The sequence below is a fragment of the Sinohyriopsis cumingii genome, chromosome 3 (assembly GCF_028554795.1).
Source record: "Sinohyriopsis cumingii isolate HCF-2022 chromosome 3, ASM2855479v2, whole genome shotgun sequence".
In the NCBI taxonomy this organism is placed as follows: Eukaryota; Metazoa; Mollusca; class Bivalvia; order Unionida; family Unionidae; genus Sinohyriopsis; species Sinohyriopsis cumingii.
Genome location: NC_142963.1, coordinates 131,009,875 through 131,031,777, shown reverse-complemented (window position 1 = coordinate 131,031,777; position 21,903 = coordinate 131,009,875). Strand labels below are relative to the sequence as shown.

At 36.0% G+C, this 21,903-nt stretch overlaps 1 protein-coding gene across 1 annotated transcript in view; it reads right to left on the bottom strand.

Annotated features, from left to right (window-relative positions):
* Window positions 1-2,061: 2,061 nt before the first annotated feature.
* The window catches only part of LOC149803854 (uncharacterized), a 42,564-nt gene continuing 22,722 nt past the window's right edge, over window positions 2,062-21,903 (bottom strand). The window contains exon 2 of the mRNA XM_089953671.1: window positions 2,062-6,808. Coding sequence (XP_089809797.1) covers window positions 4,161-5,090 — 930 coding nt within the window. The 5' untranslated portion in view covers window positions 5,091-6,808 and the 3' untranslated portion in view covers window positions 2,062-4,160. The remainder of the gene's footprint in view (window positions 6,809-21,903) is intronic.

Sequence of the window (21,903 nt, the reverse complement as noted above, 5' to 3'; positions counted from 1 at the left end):
TTTTAAGTCAATATAATGATTCACTCAAACTAGCTGATTTTGTCTTCATTCCTTGCACGCGTTGTGTCGTAATATTCTTAAAGTTAATTTGCAACCTTTTAACTTGCTACTATATCTCTTATTGATAATATGAAAACTTTCCCTTTCCCAGTTAAAAGTTTAATTTCTTGTTTAAAATCTGAACTATGAAAGTGTACAAGAAGATATCAGTAATGTTAACCTCGCACATTCTTGTATTATCCTATATTTGCGGCGGTACCAACAGTCTGTCGAAAGTTATAAACAGCAAATGTTCTATCTCACCTTAATGACGACTATTTAAAGTTATCTGACTTAAAGTAATTAGAGGATTTAATTTACAGACTATCATGTAATGTTTAAATTAATTATCACCGACTTTGCTACGAGAATCAAAGGGGTGACCAAAATCAAATTATGTGTGCCGCGATTGTTTACAATGCGGTCTTAATTTCTAGAATACGACGCGGCTCAAGTTCTGTTAACGCTGATACTCTCTGCCCTGTGGATGCCATGGTAGCATTGTGACAGAAAAAAATGAAAACGTTATACAGAACTTTCATTTTAATAAAGAATGACCAGGAAATAGATTAAAGTATTCTCAAAAATGGTGAGGAAGTTGGAATTGTGATTTAAAAAAATCTGCATCTTTGACAGTGTGAGCGGTCTGTGCGAAGTTTAACAATAACAAACTGACGTACTGATAGCTGGTTAACAAGTATTGAGAAGGACTCACTAACGATGTGCTAATTAGTTTGCTTAAATCAAATGAGAAAGTTCAGACAACAAAGTTTCATCTATCCAAGCGATTTAGCTATATGCTATCAAAGCATGATATCGATTTACAGCCCGTAAGACACGTGTGACGGGTAATTAAATGGCTATTTCTCAATCGATCGTAGTAATCGTTCTGCTGAGATGGAGAGTCCCTTATTATCATACGATCAGAGAAGTATTTACATAGGCAACAGTATGTAGGAGTTTCAGTGATAAAACATAGGCGATCACTGCAAAGTCCCGATAACCGCTGATCTATCTGAATGTTTAAATATCAAATTGTATGGTACAAGTGACTGTGTGTACCAGTCCCTGCCTCATTTTGTTGGACTCTTTCAGACATGTTCAATCAACACGTGCTTTCCAGTAACTGATTTTAAGATCTACATCGTCTAGACTAGTTTTATGTTAATACATGAACCTGCTTTCCATCGACGTCTAGTTGTTATCCCTTAATTAAAAGCATACTTTTTTCTTTCTGTTTAAAATATCTCTCACAATTACTGTCCTAATGAAGATAATGTAAATTTAGTTGTATTTATTCCTTATTCTACTCCCGAATTTGATGCAATATATATATATATATATATATATATATATATATATATATATATATATATATATATATATATATATATATATATATATATATATATATATATATATATATATATATATATTGTCTAAATAAAGTAAAGACTTTTACATATACGAAATAAAATGAATAGGAACTACTCATTTGAATCATGCCTGGATTGGCTGCTGCTGTCTTCATTGTTCTTTTAAAACCAGCTGATGTTTTAAGCAAATCCAAATATTGGATATAAATAAGACACCTGTTTTCTGTAAAAGTTAGTGATGTTGTATCAGTCAAAATGTTAATTTGCTTATGCAATGCTATAACTTAACAAAAGCCTAGCCTTTCTCAAAATTTACACTTGTCTGAAAATTACATCGGACCAATCATAGACAAGTTACGTGACGATTTTCTGAGTCCTGTTTATATGACTTACGGCTTATTAGAAAAGGTTAGCTGCATTTAAATGATAACACTGCACTGTTCGAATGAAATGTTAATATTACGATATTCAATTTAAATGGTAACACTACGCTATTCGATTTAAATGGTAACACTGCACTCTTCAGTTTCAAAGGTAGCCCTGTTTGATTCAAACGATTAATTTTCATACAATTATGTATCGAAACGTGTGTGCGTGCCATGCTTGTTAAAAGCATTGAATTTAATAAAAAAAGTGAATTCATTCATCATGTTGTGGAATTGTTTACTGTACATATTTATAGCAAAAGGTAGATTAAAAGTTTTGATTTATTCCCCTCATGCAATGCTATGTATAGCAATAGAAGATTACTGAAAACGACAGCTTACATATGTTCCAAAACAAGATCCTATCCTAATAGAATTCTTTTCTTTCTAATCTATGCTCAAGATAGGAGAAAATCGATGAGACACGGTAAAGTAATTAATAAGCGTAACCAGTTTCGCTCTATGGCTTCAAGATACACACAGCAAATATATATGGATCATGAGAACTCCAGTGAAGATACGATCCTGCATAAAATGCAGATGTTTCAACATCGATTGACCCATATTTTAAGCCATTGTTTCCAAAATATAATTCAAATAAAAATATTCCGGAAGTATGGTATTATATATTGATATTGCGCATGCTTGAAGTAAGTCATCCATTCACGTCACTTATTTGAGGGAAATATTTGCCTTGGTAAAGTTTTGAGGTTTAGATTGAACTTGCCTCTCCAGAAGAGGTCTCATTTACTATCTGAAATTGTTCCTTTATTCTAAATATATTTCATTGCTGATGAATAAACAAAAGGACTGAATACAAGTTCTAACACCTTTTTTTGCCCTCTCCGTACAAATACAAACTGATCAAATGACATCATTGATATGACATTGTTCTCTATTATTTTAAGAAACTATCTCACATCTCTTATGTTATTGGAAAATACCGCCGTGCAAATATTTTGAAGTATTTTCCTTCCATCTGACTGAAGGTTTCATTTTTGCAGAGATTCGGGTATTTAAGACAACCACCACAGTTGTAGTGAAAACTGTCTGTAAATTCAACTCAAGATATCATACAGTTCTGTCTTTAATATACAGATGTCCATTAATTAAGAGGGTGGAGGTGTAAAGGTAAGAAACAAAATGGTTCCTTTATATTGCCCTTTATTGAGCAGATGTCCATTTTATGAAGGTGTCTTACTTATTTCGTTTAAAAGTGTTGGCACAATAATGAATGGATACAATTTACACTCCAAAATTATCAGCGATAGAAAACAGTTTAATGACATAGCTTAAATTTATGTAAAAGGTCCCAGTTATATATAGAGATAGATAACTTTTGGTTTCAAAATGAGTATATGGAAATCGTTATATTTTAATTGCATAACATGGAATCATACAGTAAATATTTGGCACAACTGCAAGGAAGATATATAACGAAGACAGCACGTTTTGGCAAAAACAAAAAAGAATAAAACAAGAAACACACTGATGTTATTGGTTCTGACAATATGTTATTAGATAATTTGCACGTAGATGTTTTTAAATTGGAATCTTTCTAAGTGTAGTTGTGATGAATTCAAAAGCACATGCATTAAACTTACTCAGTTTATGAAGCACTTAATTAAATAATGCTTTGCATGTACTACGAGTGGCTCTTGGCTTCGCAACCAATGACAAAATGAACTCGTTTTTTGTTGTTGACATTTTCATTAAATCGAACTCTGCATTTATTATGCAAGTTATTTTTTTAAAATGCTGCCTTGTACCACACAGAAAATAAAAAACGGTTGAACTATTTTAGGGCTTTGACTATTTGTGTTTACAAACCTCATTTTCAGTGACAATTTTGAACACTGTCAAACCCTGAATGGATCGCGTTGGCAATGTACTAATGACGTTTGCAAATGGCTTGCAAGACAACTGATTCATAACAATTTCCTTGATGCACAAAATAATCCCGTTGTGGTCCAAATTTTGTGTTGACTGGAAGTGGTTGTTCATACGTAGATTTCGATTATCCACTAAATAGTCATTGTACTTCCAGGAATTGAAGATGGTCATGAAATGAATTCAGATGAACAGCTGTAACCTAATTTGGTTCCATAAAATGAATTTACTGATGATGTGTACAACTTTGGAACGAGTTTTTACACTCAAAATATAAATACTGCATTAATAGTCAATTGACGTCATACTATCAATCACAACCTGAGGCAAAAAAGCACGTGCAAACCACATGTAAATGGTACTGAATAGTGGCAAGAAATGGAGCTGTATACCACGCAGTCATGTGACATGTAGATGACACCTGAATGGTCTATGAATTTCTTTTCCGATGTACTTTGAGGTGCTTGGACAGATGATCGGAACGCGAAAATCGTTTGTCACATATTTTACACTGGTAAGGTTTTATCCCGGAATGAGAACGTTTGTGTCGCGCGAGTTCGTCCGACCGAGAAAACCGCCATCCACATCCGGGCCACGTGCACTCGAACGGTTTCTCTCCGGTGTGTCGTCTCAGGTGTGCTTTAAGGTGAGACGACTTGCTGTATACTTTATTACAACCTGCATAAGAACAGTGAAAAATCTTTTCCTCTATCTTGTCTTTGCTACTCGTGGCAGTCGAGCGTACAATCTGAGTTTTTACTGTCCTGACCTTCATTGCATTTAACAAACTCGCATGAGTAAGTAAGGAATTCGCCGAAGAAATATTACAACGATTCACCTGTGCTCTGGCATTTATCATGGTTGGTTGTGAAGGCCGTGGGAATTGGTCAATTAGCAGGTCTTCCTTACTGGGCGTGGAATCCAAGTTGCTAGTAGAAGGTTTTGCAGCATAGGAATGCATTAAGTTCTTTAATCCGACCCCAAGGACAACAAATTCCTGATTCGTTTGTGGTGAAAACACATCATTTAATAAAGTATCAAAATTATTTTCCTTAGGCTCATCCTCGAAAATATCATTATAATAAGAATCACAAAAGGAAGTCACTTTCAAATGGCTCTTGTTCACAATGTCTGGACTTACCGCACTGGGTTTTTCTATGGAGTCTGCTAGTCCTTGTGAAAAGAGGTATTCCAAATACATTTCGTCATCCATGCTGTCATGGCTCCAGACGCTAGAGGGACTCAGGCTCCTCCGCTCCTCGAAACTCGAGTCACTCTCCTCCCCTGCGGAATTCAGCCGCTGTAGTGTATACTGCTCTCGCTCCAGACTGGAGCAGAGGGGAAGAAAATCCTCCATCATTTTTGATGTAATCGATAATCAATATTCTTTCGCTATCGTGGCTGCTGTGTAGTAATGTAATTTTACAGTAAATACTCCGATACTAGGCAGGGATGATGTGGCGGTAGTTCCGCCACTGTATTTACTATCGATCGTGTTACAAATGTCTCCCCACAAACTTTGCCTAAGGGCTTTAATGATGAGTAGCGAGCGCAGGGGGTAAATAAGTAGTAGTATATCGTATTGTTCTACGTATTTAATGTAAGTATGAATGAGCTTGTCCCTGTTAAAGTACCAGCACTTATCTTCAAGAGGCCGGCTCTCGACCTACCCGATTGGACAAAGTGTAATTAGTCCCTGCATGTGACTTGTACCGACAGAGGATAGGGTCTTGGCTAATTATCATACAATCTGATCCTCTCCGATTGCGACCGCATGCATCGGCCAAAGGTGACCCACTTGTCTGATTAACGAAAAGATTCAGGAAAATTTTAGATTGGGACTAATCAAATTTGACTTTAAGGAAGAGCGTCTAGAATCAGCATGTCACAAGTAATGAAGCTATTTACGTTGTAACAATCCGTACGCATAACAATGAAACTATAAACTATTTACTACCGTCGTGAAAAACCCGATGTTGAAACTAGGTTTATGACCTGGTACATGCTAAATATTGATGTATATAAAAGTCATGTATACATGTGCACATACACAATTTATCATGAAGTTTTGTTGAAAGTTTGTACAGTTTGTAATCCGAATCTATATCTCTCCCATATACGATAAAGACGATAGTGTGTACTGAATCACGGAGAACTGTGTTGTAAAATACAGTCACGATTATACGTACCTCTCATGTTAATAGAATCCAACTATGTACACTTTAGTATCAGTTGCATTATTATGAAAAAGTGCAGTTTTCACTCAAGAGCGCATGTATTAGTTCAAATGCCGATGGATGTAATTTATAGGCCATTTTTAAAAACTTATTCCTGTTCTATTTTAGTTTTTGTCTTTCTAAACGAATAAATTACAATGTTCAAATAACACTATAAGCATTGTTCACTGTGTCCCGAACAAAACTAAATGTATTTCAACCAAACTATAATATTCATTCCCCATGGGATTTTGTATGAGTTCACTTGTAGCAATGCGAGATAGATACGATAATGTAGCCGTACTTAGTTAAAACTTAATGGACTGGTACACATTCCTTTGAGTCATAGTGTGAAAAGAGCACATAGTGCAGTCTATACTCACTTGCTGACTGGTTTTAATTCTAATCACGAAATCATTTTATGTTGTCGAGCTACTGTCAGGTGAAACTGTTCCGTCATTCTAGATGTCACCGTTAACCACAAATCCGCATACTCATGTCCAGGAGAGAGAAATGAAACTGACATATTTTTGCTTTCCTGGCATAATCGTTTTCATTACACTGATGAAATGGGAAAAAACAATTCCGATATAGATGTCTTTATAACAAACTGTCGGACATAAAATCAGTTTTATATTAAGCTGCATCCATCCTGAAGATTAAAAAGGCCTCTGGGATGGATTTATTCTTAATTCACAGGTGTTTGCTAAAAGAAAATCTCTGTTCATGGAATAGATGTTGACTCCAGATGATATCTCCTTCATGTAGACCTCGGCTAATACGAAATACTTGTGCATTTCCTGTACAATGCTAAGCTTTGATCTTACTTAGCTTTTTGTGTGGCCACCTGTCGTGTGATTATCTGGAAGTAGATGTGAGAAAATGTCAGCTGATTGACGTTTAGTTAAGTTCACATTTTACTGTTGTATCATTAGTACAAAATACAGTATTTGCAGAGAAATTACACACGTATACTGACCTTTCACATTTCTCATCTGACAATAAGTAATTTAAATATTTCATTAAATCTGTTACGTGATTGCGTGTTCGAGCAGATATCTGGTGAGAACGTAAACTTTTAGTTGCACGAAATCTTTACGCTTTTTCAATTATAATTACAAATTGAACAAACGCCAACAAATAAGATGACGTTAGGTAAGGTCATTTAGATGTATTTCGCGTCGCTTGTGACCAGAAATATAATTTGTCTAAAATTAAGCCGCAGATGGTTAGCTGATGTTTATTCGGCTGAATTCTAAACAGGAATCCACTTCTTTTCATAACAAACAGGGTCGCCAACAAGCCAAACAACAATTAAAGCTGAAACATTTTTTTCCTGGTCACAGCACCAAAACATACACCTGGTCACACAGTGCACCATAATGATCAACTTAACTCCGACGTTGCACTAAAAGTGGTAACGATCGCAAGAAATCTATATATCTCAGCAGATGACTGTCACGTGCCATAAATTTATATTTGTAAACCAGAGGATAAAACGAATCATTAGCTTGAATGCGCGGACATTGTTTGAGTATAATATTTAATTCCGACTGATTCTAAACTTGCAGAATAATTGCTATATCCATCCTTGATTCTGACCCTCCTTATCCTAAAGTGTATTTTCATCTTAATTTAGAAGTTTAGATCAATTAAAATAAATATCATGTTACCAAAGAATACTTTAAAATGAACCCACATAAATCCCATGCAAAGGAAAGTTCAAATAGCATGCGTATTTCTGAAAGCACAAGTAGTCCCACATATAAAACTGACTCTGACACCGTGTAAACTGGTGTAAAAAGAAAGTCTAACGAAGTAAACTTTATATGTGATGGAATCAAGTATCAGACTCGGGACTTAGCATTGAAAGTGAGTGTATGCTTTGGTCTATAAATAGATTAAAATATCAACAGCTACAAATAACATCTGGTGACGCAGCAAATTATGACGGGTGATGTTTCAATTGCTCATAGTTTCTTTGGAAAGAAGGGATAGTTGAAGTAAATTGAACTTTGGACTTCATGCTGTTTGCATGTCCAGGAAAATATTAATATTAATTGTCACTGTCGAAGTGTTTGTCGGTGTAGGAAGGTAGGTTTATTACTTAGCCTGTTTTGTTTTATTGTTTGAAATCCATTTTCCGGAATTGAAAAACTCGCTTGTATAAGTGATACAAATTTGGAAAAGCGGGGTTAGTCAGCCAAGGGCATCAGCGGATTTTATATCCACGATACAAAGGCAGATTTACAGAAAGTCAAGCAGACAGACGGAAAATAGGTTATTAGGATTCAGTGATTGGCTGACGCAATCCCATCAGTAAGCAAGCGAACAGTCTCTGTTGTCACTCTCACAGTGTATCTATCATCCATATTTTCGTGCGGTTGTCCTGTTTAACGTTTATCTTACCATACCAACATCAAACATGTGTGTTGATCCGCTGCAAATAAATTTTGAAAACTACTTAAGACTGTTTTTGACACAGTGTAAGATTATATGATGAGTCAGTGCAAACTGACCTTAAACAAAATTGCGAATTACCTACATAATACATAAGCGAAATCATGTATGTATGTATGTATGTATGTATGTATGTATGTATGTATGTATGTATGTATGTATGTATGTATGTATGTATGTATGTGTGTGTATATGTATGTGTGTATGCATGTGTGTGTATGTATGTATGTATGTATGTATGTATGTATGTATGTATGTATGTGAGCATGCATGAGTTCGAGCGTGTGTGTTACGAATTAGCCATCCCCACCAAACTCCGCCGATCATAAAGAAAAGTGGATTGTTGAAAGTGGTTGGACCATAGAAAATGCGGCGCAATCATCAATGGCTTCACAGCCAGGAGAGTAGCAGTTTCCTACACAGGATACTCTCACTCCTGGAGGAAACAAAATCACTTCATTTGAGAGTTTTCTAGATGAAACTGGTTATGACTGTCGATGAGAAATTCAAACTCTTCTCTCAGTACAGTAAACGTTTTGCAATTAAGATGTTAGCATTACACTTAGGCGAAATTCGCACTTGGTATGTAGGCTGATAAAGGATTTACATTCACTTCATTAACAATATATGTTGGCATCGAATTCATCTCAAGAATATGATGTAAACGATGTCTTAAGTGATGATATTATTCTGTAATAGAAAATATGGAAATCGTTTACCTAGCTGGAATGAAATGCCAAGTGTGTCCGAATGGTCTAATTGATTACCAACATATCACCTATGTAAGCGTGGGTTCGAGGCTCGCCTCCGCCAACCTGGGTATGGAGAAATCTTGCCTATAGCTTCGCGTGGGTCGGTGGTTATTCACTGGGTTTTCCGGGTTTATTCCCACACCAAACATACTGGCCGCCATATACAGCCTATCATGTGCTGAAAAATGGCGTTAAACCCACAAACCCAAATCAAACAATATTTTACAGGGACCAACTATCGACATATCGTACCTTGTAAACATCAATTAGTACTACATTTTATCCAAATTCATGGGAACCATTCGGTACTACGGTTTTCTCTTTTAAATAAATAAATAAATAAATAATAAATAAATAAATAAATAAATAAATAAGTAAATAAATAAATGCCATTTTTCAGAACGAGGAAGAAACTCACAGAAAAAGCATGCCTGTTGGTTGTATAGAAACAGAGTAGATTGTAGTAAAACCAATGACATGACTTGGACTTCAACAGTGGCCGTCTGATTTGATGCGTTTTGCAAATACATAGATACCCCCACCACCACGGAGTAATCTCTAATGATTTTGAATATATGGCATATATTTTTTCCACTGCCAATTTAAATCCTTCACGAATAAGTCTTCCTTAACAATAATCAGTTAGAAAAACAACTGATTTCAAAAGTATATTTAGTCTCTCATATAGTGTTTAACACATTAAACATAAGCTATTCTGGTATCCCCCAAAACGTGAGTTTCGAATAATAGATTGGAAATTATAGCAATGCAAAAACGAGGTTTATGTCGGTTATGTTAGAGAGTGGAATGACATGCAGTGTTTCATAAGTGGCAGATTGGTTGAAAAAGATGTCTGATTATTGCTACTATTCCACATAGGGTAAAATGTACGAATTTAAGTATTATTCAGTTCTTGAACAAACAAATGAAAACACACGTTCAGCCGAGATTGCCACTTGATATGTCTAATGGACAAACTAAGGCTAAAAACCCGTGACGATTTTGGACCAAGTCAAGGAAAAATCCAACATTTTGCACTCTTTTCATTACGGTTAAAGTTGCCTCCGTTCACATTTTGAGCCTAACACTAACATCGTGGTGGTATTAAGAAAACTGCGATAGAAGTGATATATGCTTGCGCATGACACTATCAAGGTTGATAAAACAGATATAAAAGAACTTTTTTCAATAGTCCAGAGGAAGAAAACAGTAAGCATTGTTTGGATCCGAAGGCACGTTGGGTCACCAGTAGAGTATGTAGTTATGTTGAAATATAACCCAACTGTTTGATTCAGCATGTGAAACTAAGATCGTACAGGAGAAAGAGGAACTGGACAATTATAAAGAGGGCATTGGTATCCATATGAGGGTTCTCCCTCCCGATTTGTAAAAAATTCCATTGTACAGTATATAAATATATCCCTTTGATTTTGGTTTTGCTCACCAACCTCTCCGAAAACTACAGAGGAATCCCATGGAAGAAGGTGCAAAGAACAACGATAATAACAATGATTTTGACGACAATATGGGAATCAATCAAAGGAATTATTGCAATGCATGGCATAGATCCTGCTTACAAATGTAACGACCGCTTCGGTGGCCTAGAGGTTAGAGCGTCCGCCTCGGATGCGGGAGGTCGTGGGTTCGATCCCTGGCCGAGTCATACCAAAGAATTACAAAAATGGTACTAACAGCTGCCTCGCTTGGCGCTCAGCATTAAGAGGTTAGTGTTAGGACTGGTCGGCCTGGTGTCAGGATAATGTGACTGGGTGGGACATCATGCTACATGTCTGCGGCATGATGCCCCAGTGCTAGACATAACTATAAACTGTCACACTGTAGACATTGTAGTGATATGATTGATTTTTTATTAAAGCTACGTCAAAAATCCAAATCACCCACACCCACGCACGCACGCACGCACGCACACACACACACACACACACACACACACAACGAATGTAACAGTGTAGACAGACCCATGAATGTTATTGTCAATGAACAGCAATTACCCAGTCACATCCTTTACAGATGCAAGAGTCACATTTTTGTCAAATGTCTATACGGAAAATTTGCAATTTATTAAAAAATTTAACTGATACTATCAAAGCTTCCGTGCCTATTACAGAGAGAAATTCATTTGAAACATCCAAAGATTTCTGAATTTAAGACACCGCCAATGCTCTGTAGACTCCCACAACCTTTGTCAGAAGAGAGAAGGATTCGGTAGAACTTCGAGACATTTAGGATGACTATATCGCTCAAACATGTAATCTTTCCAATAAGAACGGAAGAATGCTTTTTGTTCGAGACTAAAAAGACTGTCGAATCAAAGAATGATACTTGTTATATGTTGTCAGTTAAACGTATGTTTGGTATTATGTCATGTGAACATATATTTGGTATTATGTCATGTGAACATATATTTGGCATTATGTCATGTGAACATATGTTCGGTTCTTTATGATTATTAAGGACACTGTCTGCAGTTTTCATGACGTTCAAATTGATTCATGTTCGTTACCAAATTAATTGAGAAATCTAGAAACTGCTAATGTGCAGATGCATGTCAAAAATGAGAGGGGTAGAGAATAAAACTCAGTATTATTGTATTGTGTATAGAATATATCATTTGCGTAAGGATCATTTGTGTATATATCATTTGTGTACATGATAGATCAACTGTGTATAGAATCGATCATTGCATATATAATAGATCAATAGCCTATGTATTCATTTGTGAATAGAATAGATCATTGCTGTGCATAAAATAATAATTCCTCACATTTTGCAATTTAAGACATAAACTGGAATGGTGGATGGAACGAGAATAGATCATTTGTGTGTATTATAATTTGTGTGTGGAATGGATCATTTACGCATGGATTCATTTGTGTTTAGAATATATCATTACTGTGCATAAAAGAATAAAACGTGACATATGGCAATTGAAGACATAAGGTGGAATGGTGGATGGAACTAGAATAGATTTGTGTGTAGAATAGATCAAATGTGAGTATAATGGGCGATTTACATATATAATATATCGTTTTGGTAGAAAATAGATCATTTGTGTATATAATATATCATTTGTGTGTAGAACATATCATTTGCGTGTAGAATAGATCATTTATGTATAGAATAGATCGTTTGTTCATAGAATAGATCATTTATGTATAGAATATATCATTTGTTCATAGAATAGATCATTTGTGTATAGAATAGATCATTTTTTTTTATAGAATAAATCATTTTGTTTATAGAATAGATCATTTGGGTGTGGACTAGATCATTTGTGTGTAGAATAAGTCATTTGTGTATATAATAGATCATTTATATATAGAATAGATCATTTGTGTATAGAATGGATCATTTGGGTGTGGAATAGATCACTTGTGTGTAGAATAGATCACTTGTGTATAGAATAGATCATTTGGGTGTGGAATAGATCATTTGTGTATAGAATAGATCATTTGGGTGTGGAATAAATCATTTGTGTATATAATAGATCATTTGGGTGTGGAATAGATCATTTGTGTGTATAATAGATCATCTGTGCATAAGATGGATCATTTTGATACAGAATACATCATTCTGAAATGGAATAAATCATTCCCGTGTATAAAAGAATCATTTCTCACATATGGTAACTTAAGACATATATTGGAATGGCAGATGGAACTATCATAAAAAGAAAAGGGGATTAATTGTTTATCAAACAAGTGTGCACATGCATGCAGATAGGTACATTTAATACAAACTAAGGTCACGACAGTGATGAAGAAGTAGTTGGATATAACCCTCTTTCAATTCATACAAGCTCTTTATACATCAATTATTAATTATTGTATATAAATAGAATATAAACAAATAAAACACAATCTCTATTTAATGAAATTTGCCTAGTAATAAATTTACTTTTTGGAGGGGGCCCCGAGTGGCTGAGTGGTCTAAAGCGCTCTCCGTTACGGATCACTGCCATCTCACCTCTGTCTGCGTGGGTTCGAGTCTCGGATTCAGCCAATGTGGGTATGTGAGAAAGCTTGCCAATAGCTTCTCGTGGGTCCGTGGTTCTTTCAGGGTTTTCCCGGGTTCTTCCTCCACCAATAATACTGGCCGCCGTGTGTAGCTATCGTGTGCTGAAAATCGCGTTAAACCCTACAACAACAACAACAACTTTTTGGAGACATTACAAATTCTTGGTTACTTTGAAATATGAATTGGTTATCATTCTTTGATTTGTGACTTCAACAATGAAGCTACTCTGACAGCATACCGTCTGTACTCGGGTCCAACTGCATAACTGTACAGACATTGATCTACCGTCGCATAATGCGTCGGAATGCAGCTTGTTAGGAGTATTCAACACAGAACCTGATCGGCCGGTCCATCATGCAATATCAGATCAGGATCTATGCTAGTTCGCATTTGGACTCGACGTTTGAGAGAGTGCATACAGAATGCATGACTACTTAAGTTAATTACACTTTTGGCATGGTTATGAATATTATAACATCGAAGAAAGATTATTGATTGAAACACGTATGCTCTGGCCTCTCGTCCTGAAAATCAAAAGTACAGAATGAGTATACATATGTACCTCTGAAACATAAATATATCAAAATATTTAAACATTGGATAACGTATTCGCTTTATACTTTGTTTGAATTCATTGTTAGAATGCAAACTACTCCTCATATATTAGAATGTATCTTGAAAATTTGCTCATTAACATTTTTCCTTTTTTATCAGTACTCATTTCGTGATACTTAATAAAAAACACACAATCGTATTTTGTTATTATTGTTACGATTCTATGGTCTTAAACTAAGTAACAGAAATAAACGAAACTAAAAAATTTTGTAAAATTAACAAATACATTATTGCTCTAACTGATAAAGTGAAACTTTAAGAGGACCTTACAGTATTATGAATTAAATCCGAATAATCCTAAACGTTCTAACACAAGTACAAACGTTTAGAATGTTCCATATACAATCCAATATTGAATGGACCGATGTACCAATAGTCTTGAATGTGCCGATGTACTAACGGTCTTGATGTATCACATTGATATTATTCAGAATGTCTTTGAATGAATTCACAATACATCTAAAGTTATATTTCAGTTAAAAAAGTAAATGAACAATTTGCAGTTTCAGTTAAACAGTGAATCCTTTCACAGACTGAACACAAAACAGAATGAATAATTGCTTACTAAAATCTCTTAATATTCAAACTTCCCCACAACAGAAGGTTCTGGAAAACTAACGATTTCTAATGGAAAATTTCATTAACTCGTAAACACGATTAGGCCTTAAACTTAAATTCAACCAAACATCTTAATTTGTTTTTTACAAACGTCAGGTGGACAGTCAGGTAGACACAACCTTCAGCCAAAATAATAGTGGATTCGGCCAAAACGATACCCTCTATCACGGACAAGAGTCTATCTAGCGCACATATTATTGTTATTATTATTATTATTATTATTATTATTATTTATTATTATTATCTTGTTCATGAAGCAGCCTTCGTAGTTAATTCAGTTCAAATTTTCATGCTTCACAATAATATTATACGGTATATCATGTACCCCATTGTGTTGATAGCTATCACCATGTTATCTCAACAAGCTGGCATAGCAAATTGCACGCTCTGAGCCACTTGGCTCCATTTCTCTCAATGGAAAGTATCCTTCGATAACTAAGTTTTGTTGGCGTCATGATTAAGACAGAGTGTGTATTATTGCCATAGTAAATAAAAGCTAAGTCAAAATGACCTACTGTTGACATGATTGCATTGCACTAGTAACGATTCACATATGACACAAAGTTTAATTAAACGATCACAAGTTATTTTATCAGCAATCACTGATATGTGGGCTTGTACCATTGTAATAATTTGGCAATAGTGAACAAGCTTTGTCATTATGTTTAGTGATATCGTTTTTCAAGGGATCCTACACATCAGGTTTTTCCCTAATAAAATGCGTCTCTAAGTAAACTTAAATGCATACTGCAATCGACAAGTTTAAGGAAACGGCGAAACCAGAGGACACTTTGTTTGAATTTCGCATCAGTGCATATAGAAAATATCAGACAAAAAAAGAAAAAAAAATATCTATACAACTGACAAGACTTTTCAGAATTGACAAGAATCTACAGAATTGACGAGATTCTTCAGCACTGACACGTCTATAATATACGAACTCGACTAGAATCTACAGAATCGACTAGAAACTTTAGAACTGACAAGACCTTATAGAATCGACTAGAATCTATAGAAATGACTAGAATCTACAGAAATGGCTAGAATCTATAGAATTGGCTAGAATCTACAGAATTAACTTGAAATGACTAGAATCTACAGAATTGACTAGAATCTATAGAATTTACTAGAATCTACAGAAATGACTAGAATCTATAGAATTGACTAGAATCTATAGAATTGACTAGAATCTATAGAATCTATAGAATTGACTAGAATCTATAGAATTGACTAGAATCTATAGAAATGACTAGAATCTATAGAATTGACTAGAATCTATAGAATTGAATAGAATCTATAGAATTGACTAGAATCTATAGAAATTACTAGAATCTATAGAATTGACTAGAATCTACAGAATTGACTAGACTCTACAGAATTGACTAGAAGCTATATAAATGACTAGAATCTATAGAACTGACTAAAATCTATAGAATTGACTAGAATCTATAGAATTGACTAGAATCTATAAAACTGAATAGAATCTACAGAAAGTGACTAGAATCTACAGAATTAACTATAATCTACAGAACTGACTAGAATCGATCTTGTCGCTGTGCTCGCGTTTCCGTATATATCAGCAGGAAATATGTAAAAGTTAAGCATATATTGTAAAAGTGACAACACAGCGTCGAGTCGACCAACCCTTGTGGTTTCGGTGAACACTCGATTGTACGCAGCTATCCGCATATTGGGTCGTCCATTCGAATAAAACAGTAACGGTTCGCGGGCACCCCTGAAGCGTCTATGTAAATAATCAATGAACACGCGGCGGTGAAGTTATGTACGTACCATATACAAAAGATGAGGAGGTGTCACCATGTATGCCACCCATCACCGAATCCATGCTGCCGACGCCAGTTTTTCCCAAGCGCGTAGAGTATCGCCTGAGAGTATTTGGATCCAAGTACATTCTGAATGAAAGAAACATAGGAAGTACTTGACTGATTGCAGGTAAATACAATTTGATCAACGGACGCCCTTCCATTGTTATCAACGGCAAGGTCATGACCAACGTATTCTTCCGCTGTAACGGCCTTTTCGTTCTTTTTTGTGTAGGTGCTGTTCTTCAGGGCCATCCCGGATGTGGTTCTAACAGCCCCTAAGACAACCGGTTCTGCAACCGCTTAAACGTTCCCCGTTGAAAGGGACCTTGCGCTTGACCCTAAAATAATATAAACGTGATATCGTGTAAAACACATCAAATGATCTTCGTACCGTCAAGGTGTCCAAGCGGATCATCCATGAATTGAACGCTACTGCGGGAACGTGTGTCGGATAAATAAACGCCAGATGGATCATCAAAGGGGGCATGAAGGCCATGATCGCACTTGGAGTTATAGCTTCGATGTATGAAAAAATAGTCGCGATATATTACAACAGGTGCTGTAGGTGAAGTTCGAAGGTGAAGCAGCAAAAACTACTCTTGGCGTCGTCAGAGTGTAGCTAGCCAAACAAGCGTTGTGACAGATTTACTTACCAGCCTGGAGGTGTTTATTGAGGATGGCTTGATATAAGGAACCCCTGCGAAGATGACCAAGCCCATCGTTTGCTTCTCCCACATGATCGGGTACATGCGTATACATACAAATATGCGTCACTCATCGCTTATGTTCCTAGCACCTATATGGAAGTGGAAGTGTAGACGTCCAAAGATTCAACCAATATCGCAGATTCGTTAATCGAATTTGCACTCGTGGACCGCTAACAAGGCAGCGACTTCTCCGATTGGACATTGGCAAAGAATTTCTTGGAGCACTTGCTTTGTTATTTACAAAATACCATTTGCGTGAATCCTGTTCAAGTCATAGTTGAACGATTCAACAGCACTCTTGTATAATGATCACGTGGACACCAGTACGCACAGAAATTGTTTATTCATGATCGGTCACGAAGATGGGTGACGCAACTTCTTCTAGTCATAGCGGTGTAGAACAATAAAACTGCACTTAAGACGGATAAAAGACTAGAACAACATTACGGTCACACAATGTGGTTTGTCACCGTAGCCATCCGCGTTAGATTTGGTCAAAGAAACTTTGATTAATACATATTATGCAGGGAAGACGGAAGATGGACAAGTGGTGCTACTTACCCGGTTTGCGCCACAGATGAATTCACAAGTTAGGACTGGATTCATATTCCGGACTAACCAGCGGATACACAGTTTAACACAGGTGAACAAAGTCAGCCCGCTACCACGAGGTTCCTGTACGCATAAGTGGTGATTCCATCAGGGAAAATCCACGGGCTGGTGACCAGCAGGAACACGTTCTCACACTGGTGCAACAATACACACCCATGCGACGTTGCCACGACCAGATATGACTTCCCAATTGCATATATTCGCGCCGCTCAGGTATTGGGTTGCATTCCTACAAAATCTTCGATGGGCTTGCCCGCGCACTCGCCTTTGATTGTCCCCACCGCTTTGACAGGTGGAGACGCCCCAGCGTATATGTGCCTTTTTAGCTACAGTTTTGATCTATTCTACAGACGGCTTTTAATCAACCGTTAAATAATATCGTGACTCGAACGCTGGATCTGCAATTAACTTTGGTAGCTTATCCTGCTCAGAGTCGCTGATAAGATGAAAATGGAATAAGTTCCAGGCATTCTCCATGGTTTTCCCGAATACGACATTGTTCATGAGCTTAAACATGTCATTCTCAAATGCATTAGTCTCAGCAGCTTGGTTTGTGTTCATCTGCATTGCTGAGTCAACCATGCATGCTGGGAAAACAGAAGCACCCAATGGCTTCTCAGCATACGCACCACTAACTGCAGGTTTAAAACGTAGAGAACGTAGTTGAGTATTTTGAGAAAATTCCTGGCAGTCTCTGAACTTGCGCACAGAATCATACACTTGTGGTGCATCAACAACACCTCCGGGCCCCGTGGATAATCATTATGGGTGTTGTGGAGAACGTATGGGTATTCGAGCAGTATTACGACGATAATCTGAATATCGTCGGCCTTGTTGGCGTGACATATGTGGTGTGCTCAGCCGGAGACGAAACACCAAACACATCAAACAGGTGTCTTTTTGTACAAATGTTTCCGACGTTATTTCACGACGTAACGATAACAGTCGAGCTATGTTCAGATCACCCGCGGAAAATAAATTCGCTCTTCACTAGCGAGTGCAAAAACGGTAAAGTCATGCCGAATGTGTTGACCCAGACCGGTTACCCAGTCTAAAAGGTCATTGTGATACTAATTATAATAATTATACATTTTTTTATTACGATAGAATCTAATTGGATGTCTATCAGCTAAAAAAAGTCCCTAAAATGGAAACTTCTTTCGAAGTGACCTTAAGATAGATGGTGCTGTATTTGTTGTGTATAACCGCGTGCCAAAATATAGAACGGGTACTGTGCATAAAGAAAAAACTTTGCAGAGTTCTATGGCTCGGGATGCAAAGAGTAAAACAATTTAATCAGTATAATTATAATTTCTGCATCTCATGTGCCTGTAGGTCTGTATGTGTGTGTGTATGTATATATATATATATATATATATATATATATATATATATATATATATATATATATATATATATATATATATATATATATCAAGGGATCACGTGCGTCAGGGAATGATTAAGATAAATGCAATAAACTGACAACAAACAGTGCGAAACTAGTATCTAACTAACCTAAGCGCTTTTGACTCTTTAATGAGTCTTTTTCAAAGACAAATACAAAACTTAGACAAGAAAAACAAATAAAACAGAAAAACGATTATGTTAGCGAAACTTTACATGGATGTTTTTACAGAAAGTAAACCTTTTAACTTTATTATGTTTCAACTAGTTTATTTCAGCTTGTTGCTGATACAGGAAAATATTTGTATTGACCTAGAATTTTATGAGCCATAACGACATCTGTTATTTTATGTAAATTTATGTAAGCGCAAATTATATCCCGGACATTTCATTGGTATACTAGTCAGAAGCAATTAAGCAAATTTAGAGACTTACTTAAAAGAAAATGTGTCGGCTGCAAAAGATAATTTTATTTGTGCATGGTTGCCTTTTTCTAGTCTTCTTGGTTTAAACCGCTCTGTTCAATGTTCTAAGGCGGCGTATCCAGTAAGATGCCTTTTCTTTCCTGGTTTGGGAACTCCAGTTTGGGTTGTGAACAATTGCAATAAGTGTTATATCACTGAAAGTGTGGCCAGGGGAGGAGAAGTGTTCTGCGATTGGGCTTCCGTACAGCTTCTTTGTCATCCAATCAGATCTATGAAGGTTGATCCTTTTGTGTAGCTTTTCAGTGTCTCCTAAATATTGAAGGCTACAGATCTTACATGTGATGAGATAAATGACATTCTGTTTTGCACGTTTTGTTTGGACCATGTATGTTTGTGTACCGAAGCGAAACGTTGGTTGCTTAGTTTGTGGGTTTAACGCCATTTTTCAAACACATGCTAGGCTATACATGGCGCCCAGTGCATCTGGTGGAAAAAGAACCCGGGAAACAGCCCGGGAAGAACCACAATCCGCGGGAAGCTACTGGTAAGGTTCCACACATAGCCAAGTTGGTCAAGCTCGAGACTCGAACCCTCGGCGAAAGCGGTGAGATGACATTGATCTGTAAAAGGCGAGAGTCTTTGACAACTCGGTCACCCAAGCCCCACCCCCACCCACCCTGAGGTTAATAGGCTGCACGCTAGCATTTAATAATAATAATAATAATAATAACCAAAAATAAAATTAATAATAATAATAATAATAATAATAATAATAATAATAATAATAACAACAACAACAACAACAACAACAACAATAATAATAATAATAATAATAATAATAATAATAATAATAATAATAATAAAAGACCATATGTAGCTAGAACAAATAAAAGTATAACTATGCACTATAAACGACAAATTTCCAGGTGGGTCCGAAAATTAGGATATGTTCCTTCTCTCGCTAACTCCAAACAAAATAAAGAGATAACACTGCTAAATAATTCCTGCATACAGAGTCTAGGTCATTAGAACTGACAATAAGCCGTCTTACTCTAACCTATTTTTAAACTGAATGTGTATTGTAATCGGGGCCGATTATGAAATAATAATTCTGACCTAGTCTGAAGGTCAAAGTAAGATTTATGTTAAAACCTCACCAGTGGACATTGCGGTCTGGAGATATTACATATTAAAGTTACTACAGAAAGAAAGGAAAGAAAACATAAAGAAGGAATACGAATGACAACTAGAGAGATAGTGTAAATGATACTAATCTTAATTACATTGACTTTTGTGTTTTCAGGAAATTCAGATTATTGATTTAATATTATCGTAGTTCTACTTTCACAAGAATAATAAGAACGCAACTTGTTAATAATTAAAAAAAACCCAAATAATTAAGGACTTGAATTTGTTGAAGACGTTATTATATGTACTGAAATGCTATTATTCCATAACATAGTTTGAAGCGTGTAAATAAACTTACATTCCTTGACTTTAGACATCAGACTAACATAATGTATTTCTTTTCATGTACACAGAATGATCTCATGAGTGTGCCAGAAATACAGCTTACGTATCACTATATACCGCGGTATTTCTGAAATTACCTAATACTAAATGAATTTACTATGTGTATGTTAACAGTTGTATAAGTTGTAACTTAGAAACTGTCATTAAAGTGGGATGAAGAAGCTTACACTGCACCCTGTGAAAGGCATTATAATGACATGGGGCAGCTTGTTGATAAAAATATAAGTGTTGTCACTGAAGCCTACAATTTACTAGCTACATTACTGATATAATAGACAGTGAAGCTTTCAGTGTAATGCCATCGCCCGGGCAAGATATTTATCAGAGAGAGAGAGAGAGAGAGAGAGAGAGAGAGCAAGTAAACATCCAATAAACTTAAAACACGCTTACTCAACAAAAGAAGAAACATTTAGTGGACTTCTGAAATAGCGTAATATTCAGTGAGAAAACAAGTGTTCTCGTGAAAGCCCTTGGGTGATTTACAGTCTTACTAAGGTATGCATGTACTTCATCCATTAACATAGGCCAGCAAATAACTAAAAATGACTTCTTTTACTCTAAATTCAGACAATCGGATTTTTTTCTGTCCCAAAGTTCCCATTGTCTGAATGTCTTTCATTTGGCCACCACGTTTCCGTAAGTGACATGTGTCAGGCATGTGATCAAGGAATTTTAAATATAACTATATCTGTAAGATTTAAAATTAATTTGTGACAAATAAAGCTGTTTTGCAAAAAAAAATATTAATTTTTGGAATTATTTGGTCATGTAAAACGATAACATGCTGCAGATATAAATAAATACGTAACAACATTACTAGGGAATTTCCGTACATTCCTTACTGACGGAAACTATCGACGTACCGGTGCAGTGAATACGTACCGTCGTAAGTAGTGAAGGGGGACACTTTACGTACAATGGGAATTAGCATTAAAAACACCCTTGGGACACTTTACGTACAATG